The sequence below is a fragment of the Nelusetta ayraudi genome, unplaced genomic scaffold, assembly GCF_046127955.1.
Source record: "Nelusetta ayraudi isolate G7.1 ecotype Tasmania unplaced genomic scaffold, CSIRO-AGI_Nayr_v1 ptg000011l, whole genome shotgun sequence".
Classification (NCBI taxonomy): domain Eukaryota; kingdom Metazoa; phylum Chordata; class Actinopteri; order Tetraodontiformes; family Monacanthidae; genus Nelusetta; species Nelusetta ayraudi.
In genome coordinates, this window is record NW_027466061.1 from 28,288,745 (window position 1) to 28,316,659 (window position 27,915).

General features: G+C 46.8%; 1 protein-coding gene across 1 annotated transcript; it reads left to right on the forward strand.

Annotated features, from left to right (window-relative positions):
* Positions 1 to 19,449: 19,449 nt before the first annotated feature.
* LOC142884257 (E3 ubiquitin-protein ligase TRIM65-like) lies at positions 19,450 to 21,047 on the forward strand. Its single transcript, XM_076019769.1, has one exon. It carries the CDS (start codon positions 19,613 to 19,615, stop codon positions 20,666 to 20,668), a length of 1,056 nt encoding a protein of 351 aa, XP_075875884.1. The 5' UTR covers positions 19,450 to 19,612; the 3' UTR covers positions 20,669 to 21,047.
* Positions 21,048 to 27,915: the final 6,868 nt, after the last annotated feature.

Genomic DNA, 27,915 nt, shown 5'->3' on the forward strand with positions numbered 1-27,915 from the left:
ATAAAATTTTAATTCAGTTATTACAAGGCGGGCGACGCCTCGAGTGCCCCCTCCCCCGAAGCCATGGCTGGCTTATGGAAATGTAGCCGCCAGATGCACTTAAGCCTCGTTCAAATGAATTTTCATTTGGAGGAAATTGGTTCTGTTCATTACGGAGAGCAACGTCGGTCCGGCTGCAAGTGGAATGAAAACGTTTTGTCTTTTTCTTTTTTGCTGCAGAAGGCCTTCGGGAGCCGGTGGTTGTGTGTGTGTGTGTGTGTGTGTGTGTGTGTGTGTGTGTGTGCGTGCGTATGGGTGGTGGGGGGTTATTTCTCTGCAAAAAAAAAGTTGCAGCAGCCGGAGAGCTTCACCGTCACAATACGACGAAAGCAGAACTGTGGAGACGATACCGGCCTCCGGGGGGAGCCGACGTGCGAGAGCCGTCTGACAGGTTTCGGGTGTCGGAACGTCTAAACTGCACGTGTAAATAAACAAACATGCAAACAGCTCGCAGCGCAACGCTGTCTCCTGTTTTGGCGCCCTGCAATATTAAACGCTGGCACTCGTCCTCATGAATTCTAGATGCTTTGCTTTCAGTTTTTTCTTCTTTTTTTTTATCCAAAAAGAAGCTGTCGATGTGGAGACGAAGGAGAGATCAGCGTTGCAGCCAGACAGAGAGAGAGAGAGAGAGTGACTGGTTGTAATTTCCCTCAGAATCAATACTAATCAAAACAGAATCCTGTATGAAGCCAATCTTTGTATTCATATTAAACTAGAGGCTGCAGGTTTGGTGGTTCTGTTTTTTATGTGAGCCATAAATACATGAGTACCGTCAGCATGAATCTTGTGAGGAACTTCTGAGGCAGCGTGAAGTAACAAAGCGCTGGACTAACTCACTGGACCCTCCCATCGTCCAGTGGACCCACCTCTTTGAACCCTCCAGTTGTTCAAACTTGAGTTCACCTTTACACGTCGACGCTAACAACAACCCACCAATGGCAGAATAAAGTGGCCGTAGCTTGAAAAAACATTTGTGCACATAAAACCAGTTGGTGTTCAAATGAAAACTTTTATCTATGGCATCAAAGATGGCATCCTTTGGTCACATTTCGTGGGAAGTAAAACTGCAGCTCTGATTCATTGGACCAGTGGGATAAATGCTGTATTTCACAAGGGCAGCCGCCATCTAATTTTTGACACTGTACCTTGAAATCAAGCTGCAAAGTTTCTTTTTAAGAAACCGTAGTCTCAACACCGCAATACAGTTTTCCATCAGTGATCCGCTGTTTCTGAGCCGCCAATCAAATCGAGCTCTGCCCACTCTTCATCTGTTCCTCTCCTCCTACAGACACCTCTAAAATACCAGTGACTTGTTCTTTCTTTTTCTTCTGGCCGATCCGGCGCCACCTGCTGCCGTGATGTTGGAGGCTCCGCTAAGCGTGAAGGTCAGCAGGTGTGAGGCCGTCACGGGCCGATCTCCCCATCCGCCGACGCTTTCCGGCTCATTGCGGCGCAACCCCCCGCCGCCGGCTCCACAGGCGGCCGGACAGATGGACGGCTTGCTGGCGGACCCTGACGCGAGGTCACAGAGCAGCAGGCAGCAGAGACAGCGCCTCCTGCTGCCTCAAGGTGGACGAGGTGCGGCTCAAGAGTTCAGGAGAGATTGGAAAGTTTCCTGAATCCATCTGGAGAGGAGCCCGGAACTCGGCGGCGGCTGATTGACCGCACCGGAAAGTGGACCAATCAGGATTTGTTGCCCGACAATCCTGGAATGTTTTGAGGAAATATCAGAGGAGCTTCACGTGCATCCGAAAAGATGACCAAGTCGACAAGGCCAGTTTTGCAACCGCTTTTGGTGTGAAAATTCCATCCGTCTTTGTTAAAAGCGGCCCTATGGCAGCGTCCATGTTAGGCTCCTTAGCAGGTGCAGTAACTTTTTCACCTTCAGCTTCTTCTGTGGTGTTTCAGGGCGGCTCCACTTCTCCGTACCTCCCCCCTCTTGGAGCTGGTCACTTTTGGAAGGTGCCAAGACCCTAAAACAAAAAGTCAAAAAAGGCGTTTCAGCTGGAGGCCGGCAAGCCGTAGTTCAGCGTCTCCTCCTCTGTACCGGTGGAGGCAGCCAGCCACTGATGGCGTTTCAGATGTTTCGTCAGCTCCGCCTCCTTTCACTCTGATTTCGTCTGCAACCGGAGCGTCTCTCGTCACCTGTCGCAGCGTTTGAGCGGCGTTTCCCCGTGGTGTCTGGCGCTCTCTTTTGTCAGCCTTTGATCAAACGGCTAATCGAAAACGAGCAGTGAGCGATGGATGGAGGGAGTTAATTGGACGCAAACGTGCAGAATAATGACGTCTTTAGCGGCAACGCTCTCAAAGGCTTCCTGTCAGCAGTGGCTGCAAACATGACGAAATGACCCGCATCCACTTGGAATGAATCAAAGTGTCGCGCCGACGCTGAAAAGCAAGCCGGCCGGCTGATGGATGGAGTCTCTCCGACACCCCCCTCCGCTTCCCCACACCCCTCCCCCTCCGCTGCTGCCGACAAGAAGTGCCGAGCAAACAGCAAATTTCTAATAAAGCTGTGTTTTGCTTTATGAGACAGTTATGGATGAACCGTTCTGGACGTGGGCAGTGGCCCCGGCAACAGAGTGATTACACACTGAGCCGGCCAGCTCGGCTTTCACAGCCTGGATATAAGGAATCTGGAGGGAATCAAATGGTGAAGCAAGAAAAAAAAAAGAAAAAAAGAAAAAGGAAAAAAAGAAAAATATCCTTTAGATGAAAGGTCAACATGGGGTGAAAGCGGGCGAGCGAGCAGGTTGTTTGTGCTGACAATGAAATGAAGAGAGTGAAAGTGGTTTTTACCTCAGCGGAGAAAAGTTCTGAACATCCACAATGAGGAGAAAAGAAGAGACGTAGAGAGGGAGACAGAGAGAGAGAGAGAGAGAGAAGCAGACAGATCTAGGTGTCGCAACCCCAAAGAGTCTAGAGAGAGAGGGAGAGGGCGAGAGAGAGAGAGAGAGAGAGAGAGAGAGAGAGAGAGACTGCAGCAGCAGAAGGGCCTATCCATCCATACCCACAATGCAAGCTGTGCAATTTTTTCATGGATGCTTTATTCTAACTGGACACGGTGCCGCCGTTCTGCTGCTCATGCCAACTTTCTCAGTGGCCACTCGAGGTACTGCAACACAAAATAAACACCATTAAAACGGTTGACGGGAAGCCTCCGACTAATCTCTTTAAAAAATATAAATGGAGGCCTGAATCGATGTTTGACGTCAAGTCACACGCTGTGTCTTGGCTTGCTCTGATTGGCTGATACATTCTAATGGAATGTGATGTCACTGCGCAGACCCTATGAGTTCCATAACACGGAAGTAAATCCAAGATGGGTTTTTTTGCGTCATGCGCCAAGTGAGCGACTTTTTAATGGGCTGTTTTGTTCAACTCGACGGTAGTTTCAGACTCATTGTATCTGTTTGTCTGTTTCCTCTGAGTCTTCATCGCTAACGTTTCCTCTCGTCAAGCTGTTGCTGCTTTATCTTTATCCTCATCCCAAATCATAAATAAAATGGTTTGGTTTATTCAAGTGGGTGCAGCAGGTCAGCACAGTAAAAGGTTTCACTGAAGACAGGAGATATTCCGCTGTGCGTGTATGTGTGTGTGTGCGCGCGCGCGCGAGTGCGTGTGTGTGTGTCCGCGGATGAAAGAGCACGGCGCTGTTGGAGAGCGAGAACGGCGGCTCTGAACTCTCAGAGTTTGCTGAGCAGCGGGGCGTTGAGAGAAGCGCGGCGGCTCCCTGGAGGCTCCGCCCGCCGTCTACCTCGGCGCTCACGCCCGACACGTATAAATATACAAAAATGCTAATGCGAGGCCTCCGCCAGCTCTGCTGCCTGCCATCCGGGCTCTCGTCCCGGTCTTCTACGGCAAAAAGACAGAGTAAATACAGAGCTGCCTTCACAGGCAGGTTTTCTTCGGTTCAAAGGCCTGCGGAAGGGAAAAAAAAATAAATCTGAAAATCCTCCTGATTTCAGCTCCCTGAGGGGTCAACAGGGGGCGCTGACCTCAGCACCGGCAGGCTGGAGGTGTAACAGGAGTTTTCAAAGCTTTTCCAGTGGGTGATATGTTCCTGGGAGGGAAACACTCCCACCCTGATGTGTGTGTGTGTGTGTGTGTGTGTGTGTGTGTGTGTGTGTGTGTATGTGTGAAAGAGTGTGTATTATTAAGATTATCTTTCTTTTCTTTCGTTTCCATTTGGAGAAATGCCACACACACACACACACACACACACACACACACACACACACACACAATCGTCATTATGTTTTGTTTGGGCTGTCCTCACTGTCACTATTCTTGCCTCTTGCACTATTTATTTATTCTTTGTTTGCAATACGCTGTTTTTCTTCTCCTTGCCTTCAACTTCCTAACTCCACTTATTTCAATTTTATATCAGACTTAAGTTTTATACTTTTTTCTGAATTTACACTGCATGTTTACCGTAGCACTGCGTGCTGTTGAGTCACGTAATTTCAATCCTGTGTATGTTTCGCACATATCAAAGTTAAAGTTAGAGTTAAAGTCCCAGTGATGATCACATCCCGAAGAATGCGAAATTTGCTCTCTGCATTTGACCCATCATCCCCTGAGGGAGCGGTGGACAGCAGTGGTACTGCACCCGGGAGTCATTGGGTGATCTAACCCCCCCAATTCCAACCCCGAATACTGAGGGCCAATCAGGGAGGCAATGGGGACCATTTTGGAAGGAAATGTGACACACACACACACACACACACACACACACACACACCAAAAGAACAAACCCTGCCTCTCCTCTGTCATGGCGGCTGACGTGGACCAGGCTTCTCCTTGTTGCTAGGCGACGGCGTCTGTCACCGGAGTGTCAGAGGGCTGTCGTAGAGTCTCAGGCAATAACAGGAAAGTCGAGGTATGAAGCAACACACAACAACCTCCCTCCCCCTCACGCTCCCACCCTGAAATGAAGCTGAGACCAGAAGAAGGTGAGAAGGAGACAAGAAGCTTCAGGTCGGGAGAGGAACCTGCTTTTATCTCCAGAAGGCACTTGTTGCCATGGAAAGTCATTTATTTCTTTAGCTAAAAGATCATAAAGTCATTTTGCTTCTACCTATTTAAATCACGTTCAAAACAAACAAAAAAGCCAAAGAGGTGTTGTGTCAGACAGAGACAACCCGCTGGCGTTGGTTTGGAGGGAGATGAGGAACATTTGAAGCAGGCGATAATTAAAGCAGCAGCGGGTTCGAACTAGAGTTTGGTCTCAGAGTGCAGGAAGACACTCTGAGAGGAGGAGGAGGAGCCAGAAAGATCCAGGGCTGTGATTGGTCAGGACGCTGCAAAACGCCTTCGGCACCAGATCCAAGCGCAGCCACAAGGTGACTTATGGGTCTGGCAACGATCGCATTCAAATGCAGCTCCCAGCTTTTCTCTCACTCCGTCCTCGCGTGCGAACGCATCCCCCGCGGTGGCGTGAACAGAGGGGCGGGGCCTTCAAAGCGCCTCGCCGGCGTCCCTAGAGGCTCCTCCTCACCTGAGGTACCTGCTGCGCACCAGCCCGCACATCTCCCACACTTCACACACAACATTCTGTATGTATATTGAGACCCAGAGGAGTCGCTGTTGAGGAATGTTATTTAATATTCCAGATATAGGACGGAGCCGCTGCACCGCCGGGAAATCCATCATGTGTCGCCGCCGCCGCCGCCGCCGCCGCCACTGCAGCAGGAGAAGCAGCAGCAGCAGCTCCGGCTGATCAAATTACATTCCTGCCGCATTGTCTGACGCTTTGTAGGTTTCCAACAGAAGGAGAAGAAACCCCGAGAAATCTGTTCCACCACTCCTCCGCCTGAGTGCTGCCGAGAATAACACAAGTTACTTCATATGAAAAAAAAAAAAGAAAATCGAGGGAAAAAAGAAGTTCTTGTGCAAGTCTCATATGTGCCTACATAGCCCAGAAGTAAAAAAAAAAAAAAAAAAAGAAAAGAAAAAAAGCGCTTCTTTCTGAGCAGAATGTTTAATTTGTACCACAGTTGAAGGTGAAAAGAACGAGAACAAGTTTCTTCGTCTGAAAAGGACTTTGAGGGGGGAAAGTACAAGTTTCTTGGTAGTAAAAAGCAGGAAAGGAGAATTCTGCCAGTTTCCCACTTTAACAGACTGCATGCAATTGGTGAATTTGCATGCTAATTATTCTTGATTTCAAAGCTCTTTTAAATGTATGCATGTAACCACAGCCTGAAATCCTGCTTGTGTGGTGGCCTGGTCAAGTAGTGAACAAAGACATTTGTTCTTGCAGCGGAACTTTTTCAGCCGGTGTGAAGGAATCTTTCAGAATCAGGAAGCCATATTATTGGCTGCAAATATCCACACAACCAGAAGAAGAAGAAGAAGAAGAGGAAGAAGAAGGAGGAGGACTTGTGGTGAAAGTGAAAGTTCTCCAGATTTTTCTGCTTCCCTCAGTTCAGCAGCAGCAGTTTAGCATTGAATGTGCAACAATGAATTCTGGTCAGATTTGTAAAAATGTGTCTTGGTTTGATTTTTTTTTTAAATAAAATAGAATAGAATTATAAATTCCCACGAGTCTCTTGTCTTTGTGCCGTACGCGACCGTCGTTCATCGTCACTCACTGCTGTTTATTATCTGCTGCTGCCGTCCCCCCCGAGGCCTGAGGAATCTCTCAGTCTGTGTTCTATAAAACGCGTTCCAGTCTCGGCGCTCTGACCTCCACTTGACTGCCGGAGTGACTGTGTTGTTTTAATTACAACTGGTGCAAATTGAGTTTGCAAACAGAAATAAAAAGAAAAAACTGCAGGGAAAAAAAAACTGGAAGACTCCTAAAAAGAGCAACAAATAAACTGAAATTACTAAAAAAAAAAAAAACAGAAGGTGGAAAACTGCAAGCTTTGTGTTGCTGTATTTTGGCATTGTGTGTGTGTGTGTGTGTGTGTGTGTGAGTGTGAGTGTGCGTGTGCCTCTTTGAAAGGAAACTGTCAGAGTTCTATTTCATATTTTATTCTTGACAGTTCGGCGAATGACTTCTATTCAGAACGGCTGAAAGGCACCGGGGGCTGCCGCTCTCGTACTCCCACCTGGTTGTGCTGCACACCTGCTGATCATCCGGCAGCAGGAGACGGTGCAGAAACGGTAGAGAAGTCATCAAAGTCATCTTTTTTTTCATTCTTTTTGCCGTCACTGCGCTAAAGCACTAACATTTTTTGTTCTTGCAGCTGCAGAGATGAAGTATCTTTTTCTGCGCGTGGAACTCGGACAAATTTCTCCGCAGACAGAACAAGAACATTCGCGACAGCTGGAGAGGGTCAAAGGTCAGAGCGGTCCCTCTTCTTCTCGCCACTCGACGGGCTGCAGGCGGCACCACGGAGAGCGTGAGAGGAGCGTGAGAGGAGCACGAGAGGCTCCTCAGCGAGGTTCTGCAGGAATGCCTGGCGCTGCCCGGAGTGTCCAGGTTTCACATTCAGCCGCAAATTGATCCTGGCCGGGAAGGCCTCTCACGTGTTCCTCTGTTTGGATGAATAATTTAGAGGGGGACAAAATGGAAAACTCCCAGCGAGCGTCTCTCGAGAGGAAAACACTCGTCACTGACATGGCACCTCTCCTCTCTCTCTCTGAAAAAAGCCTCTGCGCCTCCGTTCTTCCTTCCTCTTGAAAACAGGAAACGTCTCCTTGTGTGGAGACGGCCGGGATTTGCGTCGGTTTCAGCGCGGATTTCTCCTTCTTTCTGTCTTACTATGTTGCCTTGTGCTGCCGCTGCTGCCGGTAATCTGCAAGCGGCAGGTGCAGCGGCCGCTGCAGGAAAAGTTCTGTACGCGATGAAGCTCGGTGGAGACGACAGCCGGCAAGAGAACCTGCAGCAGAAGAGGCAGGTTCTGCTGACAGTGGGAAACACTTCAGAACCAAGACGACGATCTAGATCCACAGATGCAGATAGATAGATAGATAGATAGATAGATAGATAGATTAGACACTAACTACTGTCCCGGCTAAGTATAAAGGATAATTTCGGGCCGTTTTTCGCAGCTGTTAAAAAACCTATTTGTGGTTAGGGAGGGAGCAGACACGCCACTTCACCGGGCCGGCAGGAGATGGAAATGAAATAACACAACAAGCTGCCTCGTTAGTGCAAAACTCACGGTGGCAGCGTAAACAAATAAGTAAGTAATCGTGCAAAGCACAATTAGCCCAAACACAAATGCTAATTGCGCAAATGAGGGTTGCAAATCACTTGGCGGAGCAGCTCCGGTGCGGTCCAGCACACTTGCAGGAAAAGAAAAGAAAAATCTGCCGTCAAAAAGGAGGCGCGCGCTCCGAATTAGCGGCGAGGGCAAAACAAACAGGAAGTAGTGAGCAGAGACGGTCGGTCTGTCTGTCTGTCTGGCTGTCTGGCTGTCTGCAGGAATGGGACGGATTCAAGGTGCGGCCACTGGACCGTCTCCGGAGGCCCTCACAGCTCCGGCACAAATTTCACTGAGCAGCAGCAGCAGCAGCAGCAGCAGCAGCAGCAGCAGCAGCAGCAGCCGCTCTAAACAGGCCACTCTTTCAAAATTGTTCTCTTTTAGTTTTTTGCGAACAGCAAACTTCAGATCCACTTCCTTTCAGCTGAACGCTGCAGAGCAGCAGCTGAAGTTGCTCCGGGTCTCAGCGCTCCACTTTGGAAAATGGCTCCTCTAACAGCGCCATTCTGATGAATGTCCACCGCCACCTTCATGAGAATGTGACGAATGTTAGCATTTTTCACACCAAAAACTGCGGCAGGCGAGAGAGAAAGAGAGGGAGAGAACTTCAGGAATTCTGCCGAAGCTTTTAGTGTGTTTACCGACTTAGACGTTGTTGGCTGCAGGACTGAAAAATCAACATCTGTGTGATCTGTGAAGGTTTTTTGTTTTCCACGAGGTCGAGCTGTGTTTCAGGACTGAGCGAGCGGGTGGACGAAGTGAGCGAGGCGAAGGTGGTGAAATGATTGGAAGCTTTGTTTGGGCTTAGAGCCACTGCTCTGCAATAAAATCGAATAAATACAATATTTTTATTTCATTTTTTTGCTTTTTTTGTTGCATTTTTTTGTTGATTTCTAATCGCTCCTTTGATATTCGGCCTTTGGATGAATTGACTTTCTAATGTGTTTGCTTCAAACAAAAAAAATCATTAGGACTCTGCAAGTGATTTTGGCATTTGGAATGATACTACTACTATTACTACTACTATTACTGATAACAATAATAATAATAATAATAATAATAATAATAATAAAGAGAAGAATAAAACAACTACTTTCTTTCAAATTTTCTTAATGCGGATTTTTCTCTCGGCTCTGTGACTTGCTTGAAAAGAAAGAAAAAAAAGAAAACAAGAACAAAATGTGAATCCATGGCAACAGAAAAGTGGCCTGTGGAGCATAATTTCTAGCCGGAAGCAAACATCAGCCTCTTTAATGAACGTAAACATGGACATGAGACTTTCTTTTAAATTTGAAGCAGCGGCAGCAGGTGGCAACGAGACATTTGAAAACGCGGGCGAGCAAAAACACGGCGCTAGCAGCAGTACTAGCAGCCTCTTCAAAGAGCCTCCAACCACAGGTGAAGATTCCAGAAGCTCAGTCTTGGATTTTCAACCCCAACCCTCCCACCCCTCCCCTTTTTTTCCCCACCTCGGCTGCAGAAGCTGCAGCGTGTGACCGACGAGCTGTGGATGGAAAGTTTGGAAACTTTTCCTCCCACTGCAGCGGCAGCAGGCTGCGATATCTGTGATATTCATGGTGTCACTGAGGCAGCGCGGGTACACGCACACACACACACACACACACACACACACTGACACACACACACGCTCCGCTGTGCAGATAACTCACTGAGCCCACGCGCGCCGCTCGCCTTGTTTCATGCAGAAAGTGCTGACAGAGGACGACTAAAAGCTCGGCTCTTCCTCCCACACCAACCTGAGCTGCAAAGTTTTCTTTTTTCTTTCTTTTCTCCTTATTTTATCCCTCGCCTCTGTTGAAATATCCCACACAGGCAGGCAGTGACGCGCTCGACTTCGCCTCAAACTTATGATGGAAGAACTTTCTCCTTTCTACCCCCGACGCCCCTCCACCCTCATGTGAGTCTGCAGGAGCTGGAGACTGCAGGGGAGCAGCGAGTTGGGAGGGGGCGGAGCTTCCCTGCCAGTCAGGGCTAATGAGGCGGGGCCGGCTGACAGGAACTGCGCTTTGCTGCATGGAGGTTGCACACGATGCGCAATGCATCCGCACGCTGATACATATTCAGCAGCCGCTCTTATCGTTTGTGCTGCATTAGCACACTGCTTCCACTTCACCTTCACCTGTCGGCAGATGGAGGTGGAAGAGGAAGAGGGGGTGGAGGAGGAGGAGGAGGAGGAGTCCGTGTGCACATTGTTTGTTTTTCGCTGCATCAATATTTAAATGAGCCCTGCTGGTGAATTTAGCCTTTCCAGGTTGTCTGTCGACCTGTTGGGCCTTCAGAAAGAGTCGCTAGCGAGTCGCTAGCGAGTCCAACGGCAGCTGGTGGCCAATCACTGCAGCCTGACTGGCCACAATCCAGGAAACAAGCAGACAAACAAGAGACGATTTGATCACTTGATTACGAGCGGCTTGTCGACGTGACTATTTTTTTATTTTTACTTTTTGGCTGCTGACTCCACTTTCTGTCTGCTGACCCTTCAGTCGCGTTTGCTTTTTGATTATCTCTCCCTTTCGCTCGTGGCGGAGCGATCAATATCCAATCGGGCTTTCTTTCATCTCCAGAAAAATATTGGCCGACCTCTCCACACCTCCGATTTAACCGCTGTAGCCTTCCGTTTGCTGCTGAGATGCTGCGCCGACACGATGAAGAGACATTTTAACCGTAAAGAGATCAAGTTTAGCAATTGAGTTAAGCGATTTTCTCCACAAGCTAAATCTTGCTGAATTTTATGAAATTTCTGACCTGCTCGGGGATTCAAGTTAGCAATCAAAGTCGCATAAGGAAAACCATATAAATAACAATTATTAAACAATTGAGATCTTAGCAATAACCTCCTCTGTTCCAGAGCAGCGGGTTCCATATGAAAAAAAGAAAAAGAAAAGAGGTGTGATATTTTGTTTCGGGTCAGAATTCTGGGCAGCTTGCAAGACAGTGGTGGGTTCGATTCCCACCTGGTGCCTCTTTGCACTTCAGCATGGGTTCTGTCCAGGCGTTCTGGCTCTGTCTACACTGCAAAGACTCTAAGTCGGTGATACAACAGATCTGGATCCAATACCACGTAAAAAACACAGGGCTAGTATTAGCAGTTCCGATACTTTTTACTTGAAATGTCATGACTTTTGAATAATGTTGATATTTTGTGACTTTGACTTTTGTTAAGTGGTGGTGCCCAATAACAATAAGAGTGATGCAACAAAATCTAAATCTCCTCAATCTCATCACGCAAAGTATTGATCTAATACCAAATAGCCGCCTCGGCATTGATACAACCAATATTTACATCAATGCGCCCGGCCCTAATGTGCAATACTCCACTACTGTGAGGCGACACAACAGTCACTGCTGAAGCATTCAGACTTTGGCTGCACACTGAGGAGGAGCGCCGACACCTCGCCGCTGCAGGAACCTGAAAGAGGACAAGGAGAGACGGAGCGAACAAAATATTGTCTTTTATCAAGTGGCTTTGTGTCGATGGCAAAATCCTCCAGTGTGTAAACATGCGCACACAAACACTTGCACGCACGCACATGCGCGCACGCACGCTCACGTTTCGCAGGTGTTTTGCCCTGCAGGCATCGCGGCCTGGTGGATCTACATCCCTCAGCTTTGATGAATAAAATATGAAAGCTCAGTTTTGCCGCTTTCTATTTGACTTGAAATATTTATACCTCCTCCTATTGTAAAGACGAGCAGGCGGCGGCGGCGGAGGGGCAGCGGGTCAAGGAGACTCTGGAGTCTAATCTCTCTCATCTCCTCTTCCCTCCCCACGTTCCCGGCCCGCCCTCGCTCTCCGAAAGCCATAATTAATCACCTCTGACTGATGTTTACATAGTCTGATAGCCTTTGGAAAAACCTCCCCGGGGTGAAAAAACAACAACTCTAAATCTCTGCCTCAGCACAAACAGGAAGGAAGTGTGAGTGATGAGAAATAAGGACTTGCAGGGCAGCAACACATCCAGACACCATCTCTTTATTATACTGTATGTATGTATGCGTGTATTGATTTATTTGTATGGTTTTTCTGATCGGAATGAAGACTGTCATTTCACAAAGTGTCGTCCACACACAGTGATAGTGCATAAATGTTCTTTTAATCACGACAAATGTTGGTGAGAGTTCTGAGACTTTCCCACAGCTCATTTTTTGAAGCTCCCAAATTATAAAAATTGTGTTCTACCAGTAATGAGTCTCCTGCTAGTATCCTGCCAGTGAAGCCCCAGAAAAGCCGGTACTTGACCTCCTCTGCTGGCTCCACTCTTCAACAACCATGTGGTAAAATGGTACTTCTGAGAAATCAAACCCTTCCTGTGTGAGAACCCTCAACACACAGCCAAGATCTCAGATCCAGAACAGAGGATGGATGGATGGATGGATGGATGGATGGTTGGATGGATGGATGGATGGATGGACTGATGGATGGATGGACGGATGAAGGGATGATGGTGGGTGGATGGATGGATGGATGGACAGAAGGACTGATGGATGGATGATGATGATGAGTGGATGGATGGATGGACAGAAGGACTGATGGATGGATGATGATGATGGGTGGATGGATGGATGGACAGAAGGACTGATGGATGGATGATGATGATGGGTGGATGGATGGACAGAAGGACTGATGGATGGATGATGATGATGGGTGGATGGATGGATGGACAGAAGGACTGATGGATGGATGATGATGATGGGTGGATGGATGGACAGAAGGACTGATGGATGGATGATGATGATGATGATGATGATGATGATGATGATAGATGGATGGATGATGATGATGGGTGGATGGATGGACAGAAGGACTGATGGATGGATGATGATGATGAGTGGATGGATGGATGGACAGAAGGACTGATGGATGGATGATGATGATGGGTGGATGGATGGACAGAAGGACTGATGGATGGATGATGATGATGGGTGGATGGATGGATGGACAGAAGGGCTGATGGATGGATGATGATGATGATGATGATGATGATGATGATGATGATGATAGATGGATGGATGGATGTACAGAGGGACTGATGGATGGATGATGATGATGGGTGGATAGGTGGATCCAAGGATGGCTCAATGATGAATGAAAGCAGAAGATGCTGACGAAGGGATGGATGGTGTGTTTAGGATGGATGGATGGATGGATTCTATTGGCAGTAGGTGATGAGTGACAAACTTCTGCTTCTTCCTCTTCAGCGGCTAAATTTGTTACCATGTTGCATTTGGAGCTTGACTGGTTTCGTCCTCATGTGGCAGTTTTCACAGACTCTGGTCTTCACTGGTTCTCGATGGACCTTGCAAGCTGAGCCTGCAGGCAGGTTTATGATTGGTCGGAATTTTTGCGAGGAATAATCCTCTGGATAATGACACGCCAAGGATGGAGCTGTGGAATTGAAGATGGCTCTGTACTGTTGATGGCGCTTCTCTGGTCAATCAATCAATCAACCAATCAATCAATCATCTTGTATTTATATACAGCTATCTATCACTTCAAGAGGCAACTCAAAGTAGTTTAGAAGCCATCAGATTTGGCGGCCAATCCTTTCTTCTGTCTCACAAATATCAACAACAATGGAGTCATGCTCAAATGTCACATGATCACATCAAGCAAACGTGTTTGAGCTAGACGGTAGAACAAGCTCCGGCCCTGCTTGCAGGGCCACTGTGGCGAGTCGCCACAATGTGATATGAAACGTTTCCCTCTCTTTGTGCACGTGCGGCGAGGATTATAGGACGGGGTTCAGGTTGGAGGGCTTCATTTCTCATGTGAACTGCCGAGGATTAAGCTTTTCAGCTGAACTGCGCCGGTCATAATCTAATAACTCTAATTTCTCATGAAAAAAAAAAGAGGAAAAAAAAAATTTCCTTCCCAGATTTACTTTGCTCCGGTGCAAGTGTGTAATTGGAATGAAAACTCGGGCTTTGCATTCAAATGAGCTGATTTACGAGGAAAGTCAGTGGCAGTGCCGTGCACGTCTGGTTGATGTGTGTGTGTTTGTGCTTCAGTGCAAAGTGGTCTGTTCCTGTACATTTTTTTTTTAATGAACACGTTTAAAGCGGTTCATCGGGTCGAATCCCGCTGAGCCAGCGGGGGTGAAGGAAGAAAGGAGGTGCCAGCCAAATTTGAAGGCCGAGAGCTTAAAAACCAAGCGCCATCATTTGTCAAAGCCGTGGAGACTTTCGATGCAAAGCTGCGGAGGGAAACTCTCAGTGATCGCATGCTCACAGAGATCAGCTGCAGCCTCCATCCACAAAGTGCTGATTTATCATTTTTAATCGACATTTTTTCTTTCATCCATCTTGCTGCTGCCTCTCACATGGGGGTGTAGGCGTTGGAGGCAGCACCCAAAAGCCAACATGGTTGCAGGTTGCAAAAGAGGAAAAAGCGATTTATTTTAACAGCAAAACAAAACAGAACGTGTCCTCAAGGGTAGGAATTAAACAAACCTGAAACCGGGGAACTTAAACTGACAAAAACAAGACATGTCATGGAAGCAACATCATAAGTGATACAACGACCGTGCACAGACAAAGGGAAACTATTCATACAAGAGGGAAGGGGAACACAGGTGAGAACAATCAAAGGCAGGATCGACAACGAAACACAGGTGAAACGCTTGTGACAGAAAGGATGGGCAAAGGGGCCTTTCAAAATAAAACAGGAAACACTAAAACAGACCATGACTGTTCCCAACGTTTGACTTTTTCTTTTTTTTTTATTCCTTTTATTTAGTAGAAAAAGAAAAAGCTCCATCGTGGCATCTCCTCCTCCTCCTCCTCCCCCTCCTCCTCTTCCTCCTCCACCTTCTCCCCCTCCACGGCTCGCCACTTTCTCGCCTTCCAATTACAATTCAAACAGAAGGCGTGAAGGAAAAAAGTCTCAGGGACAAAAAAACAAAAACAAAACACACTGACAAAAACAAAAAACTAAACAAAAACAATGGCCAACGTGCGCTAACCATAAATCTCGCCCTGCAGATTTGTTCCTGTGAGTGCCTCTCGCTGCAGGCCCGGGGTGAATTATTGCCCAGCCCACTAAAGGGCGCAGAGAAAAAGGCTCCTGCACATAAATAACAATATCACCTACAAACGGAAAAAAGAGGGGTAAAGCGAGGGAGGGTTGGGTGAGAGCGGGAGCGGCGGTGCTCGCAGGCAGACGTCTGAAGCCTGGAAGCTGATTCGTTCCAGTGAGTCGCTGTAATTTCCTCCATTTTCACTTTAATGGCCCTTCGAGAGCTTTGAGCCCGCCGCCAATTTCACCCTGTCTGCTTCCTGTTGTCGCCTCCTCCAGCTCCGGACACATACGGCGCCCTCGCTCGCCATCACATTTGTCAGGGTGCTGGCTCGCGTGTGCGCAAAAAGCGACACAACACATACACAAAAAGTGTTACGAGCTTTCCCAAATCTTCACTACAGTTGCTGCTAAGGCAAAGGGTTTTTTTTTTTATTTCAGAATGTTTCTTTTTCCATAAATTTTTTAGTGCGATATTCTTCAAAGTAAGCATTAAAAGGTTTTATGGCGTCCAAAAAACTTGAGCTCCCGCGTTTTTTTTGTTTTTTTTTTAAGCCCGTGCGCCTCATTAAAAGATAAAAAGCCGTCGGCTGCTGTCGCCTTTGGGCTTACAGCCGACGTTCCGGCCTTCCAGGTTCGGCCGCGTCTCGGTGCCGTCGCTTGTTAGCTTGTTTCTGAAGTGGAGGGGGGGGGGGCGTTAGCAGTCGGTGCGTTCCATCTCACACCGGCCCCTTTGACATCCTCAGCTGACCAAAGTCGGAGATAACAAGACTCTGGAGGAGCTGGTGGACTGAGAGGGAGCCGCCAACGGCACCGCCACTGTTTTTGTTGTTCCGCGTCAGAGGCTTTTGGTACGAGACAGGACGTGACGGTGGGAGTGAAACTGTGGTGAGTGTTTGAGAAAAAGAAGAAAGGATACTCTGACTTCAATAGGTGGCGTTGTGTCACCATTCCAGTGGTATTTGCATATTACGATTGAATATATTCATTCCACCCTGTCAGTCATTACATTTGACTCTCTATACAAAAATCAAATTTCCTTTTCTTAAGGGGGGAAACTTTCCATCCATCCAACATCCTTTGCTCCTTCCTAAAATACCACACTATGTTTTGTTTACACTATCAAAACAGTACTTTGTAACATTTCTGACTCATATAAATGTTACGGATTTTCAAAAAAGAGAAAGAGAAAAAGAACAAAAAATAGGATGTCAATATTCAGAGAAAGAGAGGAGCTTTTGTCTAAAAATTACTTTGAAATGATGTGAAGTCTTATGTTCAGATCAGATCAAAATCAGGATCACATTCAGATCAGAATCAGACCAGAATCAGATCAGAACCAGGATCACAATCAGATCAGAATCAGGATCAGAATCAGATCAAAATAAGAACAGATCACACAAGAATCAGACCAAAATCTGAATCTGAATCCGATCAGGATCAGGATCAGAATCAGAATCAGAATCAGATCAGAATCAGAATCACAATCAGAATCAGAATCAGAATCAGATTAGATAAGAAGAAGAGGTGCTTGTGGTGATGAGAAAAAGAAAAAAAAGAAGAAGAAGATGAAGAAGAAGAATCATACCACATGACATCTAGCTTCATGTTCATGTATACTTTCGTATGAAGTTGCCTGTTTAAAGACGTAAACCATCAAATTCAACGTGCTGCTGTAGCAGCATAAGGAGGCAGTTTTTAATGATGGATGTGTGGGCTGAAAACATGGAATTATTTTGGGAACATTGCAGTGAGCTACCATCAAGTCTGTCAGCTGGGCAAGACTCTTTCTCTCACTCACTCACTAACGGTTCCATCCACTTCCTCTCCAGCGCCGAAGATGCAACTCATCAGTCTGACCTCAGCTGCGGTGACAAGACAGGCGGTAGGCGGCGCCTCCTTCTCCACCTGCTTCTGGCTCCCAAAATGAGCAAATTTGATGGGTGTTTCTGTTTTTTTATTCACCCCTCGGTGCAAATCAAGAGGCGGCAAAAACTTGTGACAGACATCCCACAGCTGAATCCCCGATTAAACGTCTCTAAACCTCTTACGAGACAGTTGAAATACTTAGAAATTTTAAGTTTCAATCCCCAGAATGTTTTTTTCTCTTATGACTTATTTTAAAAGTTTCAGCTGTAGGGCTGTGGTTTAAAGTCAAAGACAGTCTCTGCAGACACTTCCCCTCCCTGCTGGGGAACAAAATAATCTCTAGAAAACACAGCAGAGTGTTGAAGAGCACATAAAGTTTAGCCACATTTATCAAAATATGGCACAAAAATACGACTAAAACAACTTTAGGAAGTGATTGCGTGCAGACAAGAAACAGTGATGAGAAACAGAATCAGACCAGGATCAGATCAGGATCAGATCAGGATCAGAATAAGATTCGATCAGAATTTGATGGGGATCAGATCATAATCTGAATCAGAATAAGATCAAATCAGAATCAGAATAAAATCAGATTAGAATCAGATCAGTATCCGTTTAGAATCAAATGGATTATAACAGATCAGATTAGATGAGGATTAGAATCAGAATCAGATTAAATCAGATGGTGAGAAGATTAAGAATAACACCTTCATTTTCAGTTCATTCCTTCCATTTACATTACATGTCTTTGCCTGTTTAAAGTCAAAAGTCAGTATGAAATCATGAAGTCATATCAGCTGATACACCTTCCAATGCCTCCTGCCCACCACCACTCAGCGATGCTTCTTAATTTAGACTGCAGGTGATACACCTGAAACTGCAGAAACTGTGAATATCTGAAGTTCTTGATTTATTATTAAATTCTTTCTGGGGAAAAACGAGTTTCCCTTTTCCATACAAGATTATTATTCAGGTCAGAGTGTAACAGCATTTTTATCTATTTTCTGATCTAAAAAATACAGATAAAAAGAAGACGGACGAGAAGCTGCAGTACGGCTGCAAAAACCAAGAGAGGAAAGAAAAGAACTTTCCAAAAAATGAAATATATTTTTCATTTAAATGAGGAAAGGATGTCATTATTCCTCCCCCACCTGGTTCAGATCGTTCAAGGAGGTTTAACTGGTCCCTGAGCAGCACAGCTAGCATATAAGAACTGGAAAAAAGAGGATTTACAGACTTAATTAGCCCTCTGAAGAGTCAAGTCTTCTTTTATTACTGTTAATAAACAGATCAAACATGAGTCTTGACAAAACATATGAGCGGCAAATTCAGGTGTTTCTCCACAGCCTGGATTTTCATCAAAAAACTTCAGTCTGCAGCGTCCACCGCCTTGAGGCAAGAACAATGTTGCTCCTCGGCTGCAGTCTGTGGAGGAACATGAGAAGCTTCCTGAAATCTGCCGTGGGTCTCCCGTAGGAAACGGCTTTTCATTAGCATACTCTCATCGTCTCGGTGAGAGGACGGTAAGACCAGCTCATTTTGCGAGGCCAGAGTGGAGTGATTGGGTGTCTCACCCCAGTGTGGAGGTGATTTGGTTCAAGACACAGGTGGGCCTGTTTGCCATGAAGCAGAATTTAGAACCAATTCTGTGTTTTGGGAAATTCCCAGTTTATTGGAGGGAGACGTGGCAGCAGTGTTGTCTCCTTGTGCCAAAGGTTTATTGTCTTTGCCAAACACACGGGAAAGCAGTTTTGTGTTGTGGAGGGGAAAGTTTGTGCACATTGGTGAGAAATAAAAGCGTAAATAAAGCAAAATGACGGCCAGCGGTACAACTCCTCACTGCGCAGTCTGATAAAGTCACTGTGACAGTACTTTGCTGAACTCCTCTTACGTTGATCTCTAATTGTTCGGTTTGACATGTGGGGCCTTTGGGAACGGTTAGCTTGAGCATCAGTTAGCTGGTCTTCTCGGCCATGTCCACTGATGCCACATGTTTCTTCTATTTACATAAAAAAACTAAGAATTCACCAAAACACGCAGGTGCCACCACAGAGGTGCTGCAGCAGTTTTTCATTTTCTCCGTCCAATCAGAGCCGACTGTGAAACGCAGCTCAGTGGTCCACCACTGCTGGGAGGGAGTATTCCGTCCACCTTGCTCATGAACAATTCAGACTATTGTAGTGAAGGCACAGGTAATCATTTGCAGCTTGAACACTGTGAAAAAGTCCATTAATTCTTTTTTATTTCAAAGTCAGGATAGAAGTCTAAATTAAAAGATCAAGATTAAAGGAGAAGCAGGCAGCTTTGAAGACAGCAGACCATTTAAAACTCCGCCGCAGGAGAACGCCACTAGCTAAACATCCTGGAATGAACATCTTCGTCTTCTCTTCAAGCCTTCTCCTCAAGCCTTTGTCCCATGTCATTTCCCTCAGATTGTTTCTCTCAGATTAGATTAGCATTCTGTCAGTTTTCACTGCGTATCACACTGTTGACTCTGCAACTCAAGTGATACCGCATGGCGCTGACGGTGCCTCAGTTGGACTCGAGAACCTTCTCGTGCTCCATCTGTCTGGAGCCTCTGACCGAGCCGGTGACGAGTCCCTGCGGTCACAACTTCTGCTGCAGCTGCATCCAGGCCAACTGGGACATGGAGGGGGGGGTGCGGGACAGCTACAGCTGCCCCGAGTGCCGGCAGAGCTTCGCGGTGAGGCCCAACCTGGCCAAGAACACCATGCTGGCAGCCCTGGTGGAGGAACTGAAGAAAGGCGCCGGGCGCAGGGCCCCGGGGTCGTGCCTGAATTGTGACGGTCAACTGCTGAAGGAGCACGAGCCGACGGTGCCGCCGTCCAAGGAACCTCAGTGGAGGAACATCTGCGGCCTCCATGATGAGGCCGTGCAGCTGCTCCGCCACAAAGACCCGTCAAACACGTGTGACCTCTGCTCGCTGGAGGACCACCGCAGCCACGAGGCGGAGCTGGCGAGGGCCGAGAGGTGGCAGGAGATCGAGGTGGCCTGCCAGGGCATCCGCCAGAGGATCCACAGCAAGACAGAGGACATGGAGCTGCTCCAGCGGACGCTGTGGGCCGCCAACGAGTGCGCAGACCGAGCGGTGACGAGCACCGAGAAGATCTTCGACAAGATGTTCCACCTGCTGAAGAAGAGCCGTGCCAAGGTGTGGCAGCAGATCCGCTCGGTGCAGGACGCCAAGGCCAGCCTGCTGAGGGAGCGGCAGGAGAAACTGGAGCAGGAGATCGACGAGCTGGCCAGGAGGGAGGCGGAGCTGATGGAGATGCAGCTGAGGGCGGACAAGGAGCCCCCGGTCGGAGAGCCCCTCCCACCTTTGACACCCAGCGAGCCGGCGCACTCATCCGGCATCAGGATCCGCCCCCGCAGGCGCCTGAATGGCGATGGAGCCGTGACGGAGCTCACAGACGTCCTGCAGCGCCACCTGGTGGAGAAGTGGTCGGACATCCCCTGGTCCGTCATCAACGTGGACGTTCTGCTGACCAAAGCAGATCCTGAGAGCTGCTGCCGCAGAACCAAGAAGGACGAGTGGAGGACCTGCAGCTGAGCTCCTGCTTCACTGTCCAGATGTGTTGAATTAGGGAAGCGTTTTGGACAGTGCAGGTACGAAAAAAAGAGATGACCTTTCTTTCAAAGGATGAGCAGTTCTGGGGTAGAAAAGGAAAAAAAAAATGGAATGCATTTTGAGGCCAATTGTGTCATCTGCATACAAGAGAGTTTCCCTTAAAATGTTCATGCATGGACCATTTTGAGACTCTCCTTAGTATATTGTGTCTCATCAAGAGAAAAAAAGCAACAATTGTGTTGGCTTTGAGGCTGTCTCCTTGTTTTTGTTCTGCAGAACCATTGTGAATCTGTTGACTTAGGAAAAGGTTGTTAAAAACATATTGTTACAATTCCCAAAAACAGACTCAGGTCTGCACCATGATATTTGCGTCCTGTGGAAGTGCTAATGCACAGGCAGGAGTTTGAATTTTTTTTTTTTTTTTTATTTATTTTTTTGGTACAAATAATTTGCAGCTTTGGGCACTGGGACTCTCCGGCCGCCTCATTAGAGTGGCTCTATGCCTGTTAGCTGGCACTTTGCAAATTAAAAGTTAACCAGTGCAGAAAAACCAATGCATAACTTGGTGGCTATCGGCAGCAACATGCAGACTCACTGAGACGCTGATGTGGAACTTGTTCTCCAAACTCCATACACACGAAAAAGTTGCTTCTACGCTCTCTTAACAGGAATCAACTCAAAGCCACAGAGCCCATCATCGTCGACTGCAGGTCCACTGGAGAAGAGGAATAAAAATAAACGAGTGCAGGAGGCTGATTGCAGCAGCAGCAGTGGCATTACTGAGAATAATACCCGGCCGTCTGCGTTAGGTTCTCACAGCCGCAGCTTAATCACGATGAACTATAGAGTCCTCGCACCACTTCCAACCCTTCCGCCATAAATCACAGGACAAGTGTGAAATTATCAGTGGGATTAAAGAAGAGGAAGGGGAGGAAGAGGAGATTTATCACAAAGTGCAGCTCCGACCCGGCACGAGAAGCATCATTTCCTGGTCACATTTCCATTTCCTCTGTTGTTAAATAATGTACTAAAAGTATATGGTGTGTGCGGGGCAAGGGGGCCGAGGTGCACAATATAAATGAGAATCCACTGTGTGTGTGTGTGTGTGCGCGCGCGCGCACATGTCCTGCGGCTGGAGCGATTTTATCTCCTCAGTCAGGGTTTATTGTGAAAGTATGATGCATTTTTTCCTCTTCAGCCACAAAATGATAAATAAGGTTGTGCTTTTTTTTTTAATGACAGAAGCACTTAGAGCTGCATTTTTTTACACAAAATCTTATTCTAAGATTATTCCAAGGTAAGATTAATAATTTACTGGAACCAGCAACCAGGGTGCAGATTTCAGTTTTTTGCGCACCAAACATGGGATGTGAGGGGGTTTCCGCATTTTTTTTCCTGCTGTCACATGCCCATCTTTCTTTTTTAAACTGTTGTGTATTGTTTTATTATTTAAAATACTTTCAAGCTTTGATCGACAAAACACTTTTGAGTTTAATCTGCTTTCATTTTTGGTTAAAACCTGATAGTAAATAAAGGACAATTATGTAGAGTTCTGCTCAGGTTTCAGTTGTTTTCAATGCAACGGCATCATTAGTTTGAGCTGCTTGTGTTTTCAAGTGTGCATCATGTCCCATGATGATGTGTTTTGCAGGTTTTGCCGCATCAAATGATTGTGAAAGTTTGTTAAATCTGAGCTGTTGGATCAAAACAAAACTCCCATGTTACCTCCCAGAACGTCCATCAGAGAATCAACACTTTTTACTTTTTCTACTTTCAGCCTCACACTTAAGTTGCCAACAACTCGAGAGAGCAGTGACATTAGAAAAGGAAAAAAAAGATGCAGTTGTGCCGCTGAGTGTCAGGAAGGGGTTGCGTTTGTTGTTTCACTGGATGAAACAGAGGTGATTGACTCTTCTTGCACAAACTTTACGAGGAGAATAAAATCAACCACCAAGCTTGAAGGTGACGCACTGTGTCTCCATTAAAGACGGAGCGCTGCCTTTCCTGCAACACACAGACGGGAGCCGATCTCGCATTATACTCAGGCCCAAGCACCGCTGACAAAACACCTGGGCAAAACAGATTCAATCGTTCCAGTCTGGGGAAATGACTCACTAGGCGCCAAAGGAAAAAGCCAACAGTCCATAAAAGGTGCAGACGGTGAAGCACAGCAAGTCCAAGCACAGCCGCTTTGGACAAGTGCGAGCGAGCGCTGGGCGGCGCCAGCACGCTGGTCATCAAGCCTCCAAAACGTGCAATTAGCTTTTAACTGGACCGAGCTGTTCTGGCTTCACTGGGCGTCCAGAAGGTGCAGGGGAAGCTGCGAAACACAAAGCTTAGAGGCTTTAGATTTAATCCTGGGCCACAGTGTGTCCTCCTGAAGTACCATTGCTGCATTCAGGAGAAGACATGAGGTGGGTGAGGAGCGTGATTATTTTTTTTGTGGTTGTTATTGTGCAATGAAGATTGAGCAGAATTAAATTTATGCAAAGTCATTCAGGCAGCAGATCCGGACCTGCAGCTGCAGCACGGTGACCTCGCAAAGATGCAGGTCGCTGTCTAACCTGTCTAACAGTCTGAGGGTATCGACTGCTGTTCGTAAGAGCCGGATGGGAAGAGACAAATCGAAGCAGCAGCAGCAGCGAAGGCGTTTTAGCTCAGTTTTTTTGGTCGGGAACGAGAAAAACATCTCTGCCACTGCTTGAAAGAACTTGTGGATTCTCTGATTCTCTGACTTCGAATGCGTCTGGTGGGTCGTTGCCAGACGAAGCGTTCACACAGTGCAGCCAGCCACCGGTTCAACTGTTCAACCGGAAATGTAAAATAAATAAATAAAAATCTATCCTGGCAAAGAAAAGGAAAAGCTGAAAGCACGGAATTCGTTGCGGTGAAGGTTGGGCAGAGTTCGAGGATCTGCGCGTTGCCCTGCAGGACGGACGGCCTGACGACCTGCAGAGCTCGCCCTCTGTGGAGCGCCTTGTCCCTCTCAGAAAGTCAAATCCCCGTTGTTTGCTCATTCATGAAATATAATTTCTTACCAAGCGTCAAGAAGGGGGCGAAAAAAAGGACGAACGAGGAAGTCAATGAATTATGCATGGGCTCAAAAGTGTGATAAGAGAAAGGAAAAGAGAAGGTTTGGTGAGAGGGCGAGATATATACATATATATATATATATGTACAAGTATATGTATATATACCTCCAGAGTTATTGAAGCCTCTCGCAAAAGATGAGCCAAAAAGCTGTAAAAGTGAGCAGCTAATCTTGAATCAAGGCCGCAGATAATTCCGGAGGGCACCGTAAAAACCGCAACGGCTGAACTGCTGCCGCGCCGTCATGGATATTATTCATTTGTTCAGCAGGAGTCGTTCTCGGGCCTTGGAGGCATCAGAGAGAGAGAGAGAAGGAGCGGGAGAGGAGAGGGAGGCTGTGGAGGGTTTGAGTGTGTGTTAGGGGGGAGTGTAAGTGAGTTTGTGCGTTTCCTTACTATCAACACAGTCAATGTTGCTTTGGGGTCAAACGTAAACTGTCAAGGCCAAACAGATTGATGAAAAGAATCGGCCGGAGGAGGGGGAGGGGGTGTAAAGGGCTGTTCTGCTGAGGAGGAGCGTCCATCTGCCCGCCTCCTCTGACAACACGTTTCTTCAGGAAGGACACTGTCAAGTTTTCTGAAATAGAAATTATGGTCAAAAACCTCAGAGTCTCTTCCTCTCTGGTCCACTCTTCTCTTAAAAGTATCTATTGTTGATCAGGCCTGGGAACCATAGCACTGGAAGCTGTTGCACTAAAACTCTTGCACTAGATGATGCACTGGAACTATTACACTGGGAACTGTAGTGCTGGAAACTGTTACACTGGGAACTGTCGCACTTGAACTCTTGCACTGGAGCCTGATGCACTGGAACTGTCACAGTGGGAACTGTAGTGCTGGAAACTGTTGCACTGGAAACTGTTGCACTGGAAACTGTTGCATTGGAACTATTGCACTGGACTGGTACTGGGAACTATTGCACTGGAACTTGATGTGCTGAAACTGTTACACTGGGAACTATTGCACTGTAACCTGATGCACTGGAACTGTTACACTGGGCACTGTTGCATTGGAACTTGATGCACAGGGAATTTGATGCACTGGAACCTGCTGCAGTGGAACTGTTGCCCTGGAACCAGTTTCTCTCTAGCTTGCGCACTTTAGCTGAGTTTAAACCTCAGGTCTTCAGGTGCTGATGGACCTTGAGTGTCAGAGGAGACCATGTCACATTCATAGAGGAAGCATAGGAGGTGTTTTCCCATAATACTTTGCCCCATCACATGTGACAGCGTGTCAACTAACCCACTCCTATGTGTGTATGTTAACTCCCTGCCCTTCTTCCCCTCCTCCCCCGTTACTATAATGTTAGTCAGAAAATAATCTGCTTCCTGTTTCAGCTTCCTTCTCTTCTTCTCTGCTGTTTTATGAGCCCTGCACTAAATGGGCTCTCAGCTCTCCGGGGGAAGGCTATTAAAACATAATCACACGCCTTTACTCACCCCTCCCCTCCTCTCTCCCTCCCCCCCGTCCCCCCGTCTGTCTCTCCCTCTCCTCGGCGCAGGTGATAGATGATTAGCCGCGAGATGATGTTGATAGCGACAAAGTTAACAAGTGCTTAGAATTTGCTCCACCATTTATTTGTGGGGATTGTCGATGTCTTTTCGACGAGGGAGGGGCGAGCGGCTGGGCTGCAGAGGTAATGACTGTTTGCCGGCGACGCGGCACAGACGCACGCCGATGAGTCTTGTTCTGCGAGACCCCTTTGGCTTCATCACCTGGAGGGCCGTTTTCACAGAGTTCACTGAGGCGCTTTGCCGCAGTCGTGGGTTTTTTGAGCTGCTGCCACCTGATGCCTCGCGAGTGCAAAAAACCAGGAAGCTAACGAGCTAAGAGCACGGCCGCATTAATTAAAGGATTTGCGTGGACGTGAATGTGGACGTGTGAATGTGACACATGTTGTTTTTCTGCAGAGACGTGTTTAATTTGCCTGTTTGTCTGTCTGTTTCAACTATCTCCACCGCAGCAGCATCCCCAGAAACCTGAATCACTCACAAGTTAGTCATTTGGGTGCATATTTTGGAAATAGAAACCAAAGACAAAATGGAAACAGTTAGTTCTTGCTTCTCCGTTGGCAAGCAGAAATAAGGATTTTTTTATTTATTTATTTTTTAATGTCCCCAGCCAGGCTTTCATTACAGGTATTTTGCAAAACCTCAGCAGCATTTTTTTCCCGTTGAAACGTCGATGAATCTTTTTTTTTTTTCTCGGTGATGTTACGGAACACAAAACTTCCCGGCAGCTTGGATGCAGGTGGATGTTCTAAATCCCGGCTGGTTGGTCTTGCTTGGCGGAGGCTGAGCTCGCAGTGGTTGCTGTTGATCGCAGGAAGTCTCGAGGCATCGGCGAGCAGCCGCATACTGTACCAGGGAATTCTGGGAAGTAAGTGGAGTGCAAGTCGATTGCAGTAAAGCCAGTCAGCTGTAGCAGGAGGCTGCAAACAGAGGGCTAAATACAGAATACTACTTTCTGGACATCTAGAGGAAGTTCGGAAGCTTCCGGACACCGTTTATTCCACCGTCACGTTTGCATTGGTCAACTGTGGGGGCCAATCCACTGATCCAAAAACAATGCGTCCTCTTGCATCACTTCCTGCTCCTCTTTTCAGCCGATCATTGGCTGCTGCCCAACAAACCTGACGCCCTGCAGGTTCCATTGCCGACAGCGACTCTGAGCTTCTCCTGGTCTAACTAAGCTGCTTCCACGTGTTCATCCTCGCTGCCGCCCCCCCCCCCCCTCGGCCCACTCGCCGCTCGTCATTAGCCGGAGCTTGGCGGCACATCACACGCCGTCACTACTGTTTGTGAAATCGTTGCTCTTCCCCCACTTCCTGTTTCTTTTATTTCGCATGGCAGGCTGTGGCACACAGCAGCAGGGGCAGCAAACACGTGTAGCTATTAAAATCGACCGTGTTTGGCTGACGGGCGGCGGCTGTTTTTTTGTGTTTAACAACAAATAATGAGCGAGCAATGTGAAGTTCAGAATGGGGGAATGCCGGCAGTAGAAGTTCTGAAAAACACCGGATCCTTGAACAAAAGGATGTTGAAATATTTCTTTTCTTTTATTTCTTTTATTTTCTTTTTTTTTTTTTTTTTACTGTATTTTTACGATAGGAAGTGGTGGAAAAATGTTTTTGGACACCTCATACATTTGTAATATACGGAAGCGTATTGCATTCACTTGGCAAATAAAAAAAATATATATCTGTTTTCAGTGTAATTATTTCTGTTTTTCGTGCAAATTTTTTTCCACCCTATTTTCCCGAGTTTAGAGAGCATCGGAAACAATCGCATCCATTCTTTCACTGAGAGCTAGATATAATTGAAGCAAACATGACCAGCTTGTTCAGTTCAATCAAATTCTATTTTGACATGGGTTTAAGACACTGGGAAATAGTCCTGTCTTTAAGTGATGGCATTACAATCAGTTTATCAACTTTACGTAGGCATCTGAGGACTTTGCGATTGTTTCGAAGGAAAGCCCATTCAGATATTCTCGACATCGCAATGTTTCTCCGGGATCAATTGGATAGATATGGCATGCTCCATGGATACAAAATGATGCATTTGAAGTGCATTGAGACTGGCTACGTGGTGACATGTGTTACCACCCGTAGAGCACATCCATGCCGTACAGTCACCGGTCTACTGTTTTCTCGCGGGATTTCGAAATAAAAAAAAAAACTGGGCGGAAAAACATTTACATGAAAAACAGGACGAAAAAAAAAATTTGCACGAAAAACAGGGCAAAAAAAAGTCAGCACGGAAAACTGGGCTGGAAAAAAAATAGCATGAAAAACAGAAATAATTACACTGAAAAACAGATCTCTTTTTTTTTATTTGCCAAGTGAATGCAATACGCTTCCGTAGTAATACACTGTATTTCGTTAACAATTAGACAGAAGTCTTCAAGGGCAGTTTATTTTAGTGCAGTTACCAATTACCTACATGCTAGATGCTAGTACAAGTAGTACCAGAACAAGAATCTAGAGTGATTTCCCTTTGTTTGTGGGCCTCTCATGTGGTCAAACGTTTTGAAACACACCTGTGGCAAACATTTATTTATAATTTCAAGGGTGTCTGAAAACTTTTTTCCACAATTCTAAATATATATGTATACACATGTGCGTGGCACTGCATTTAA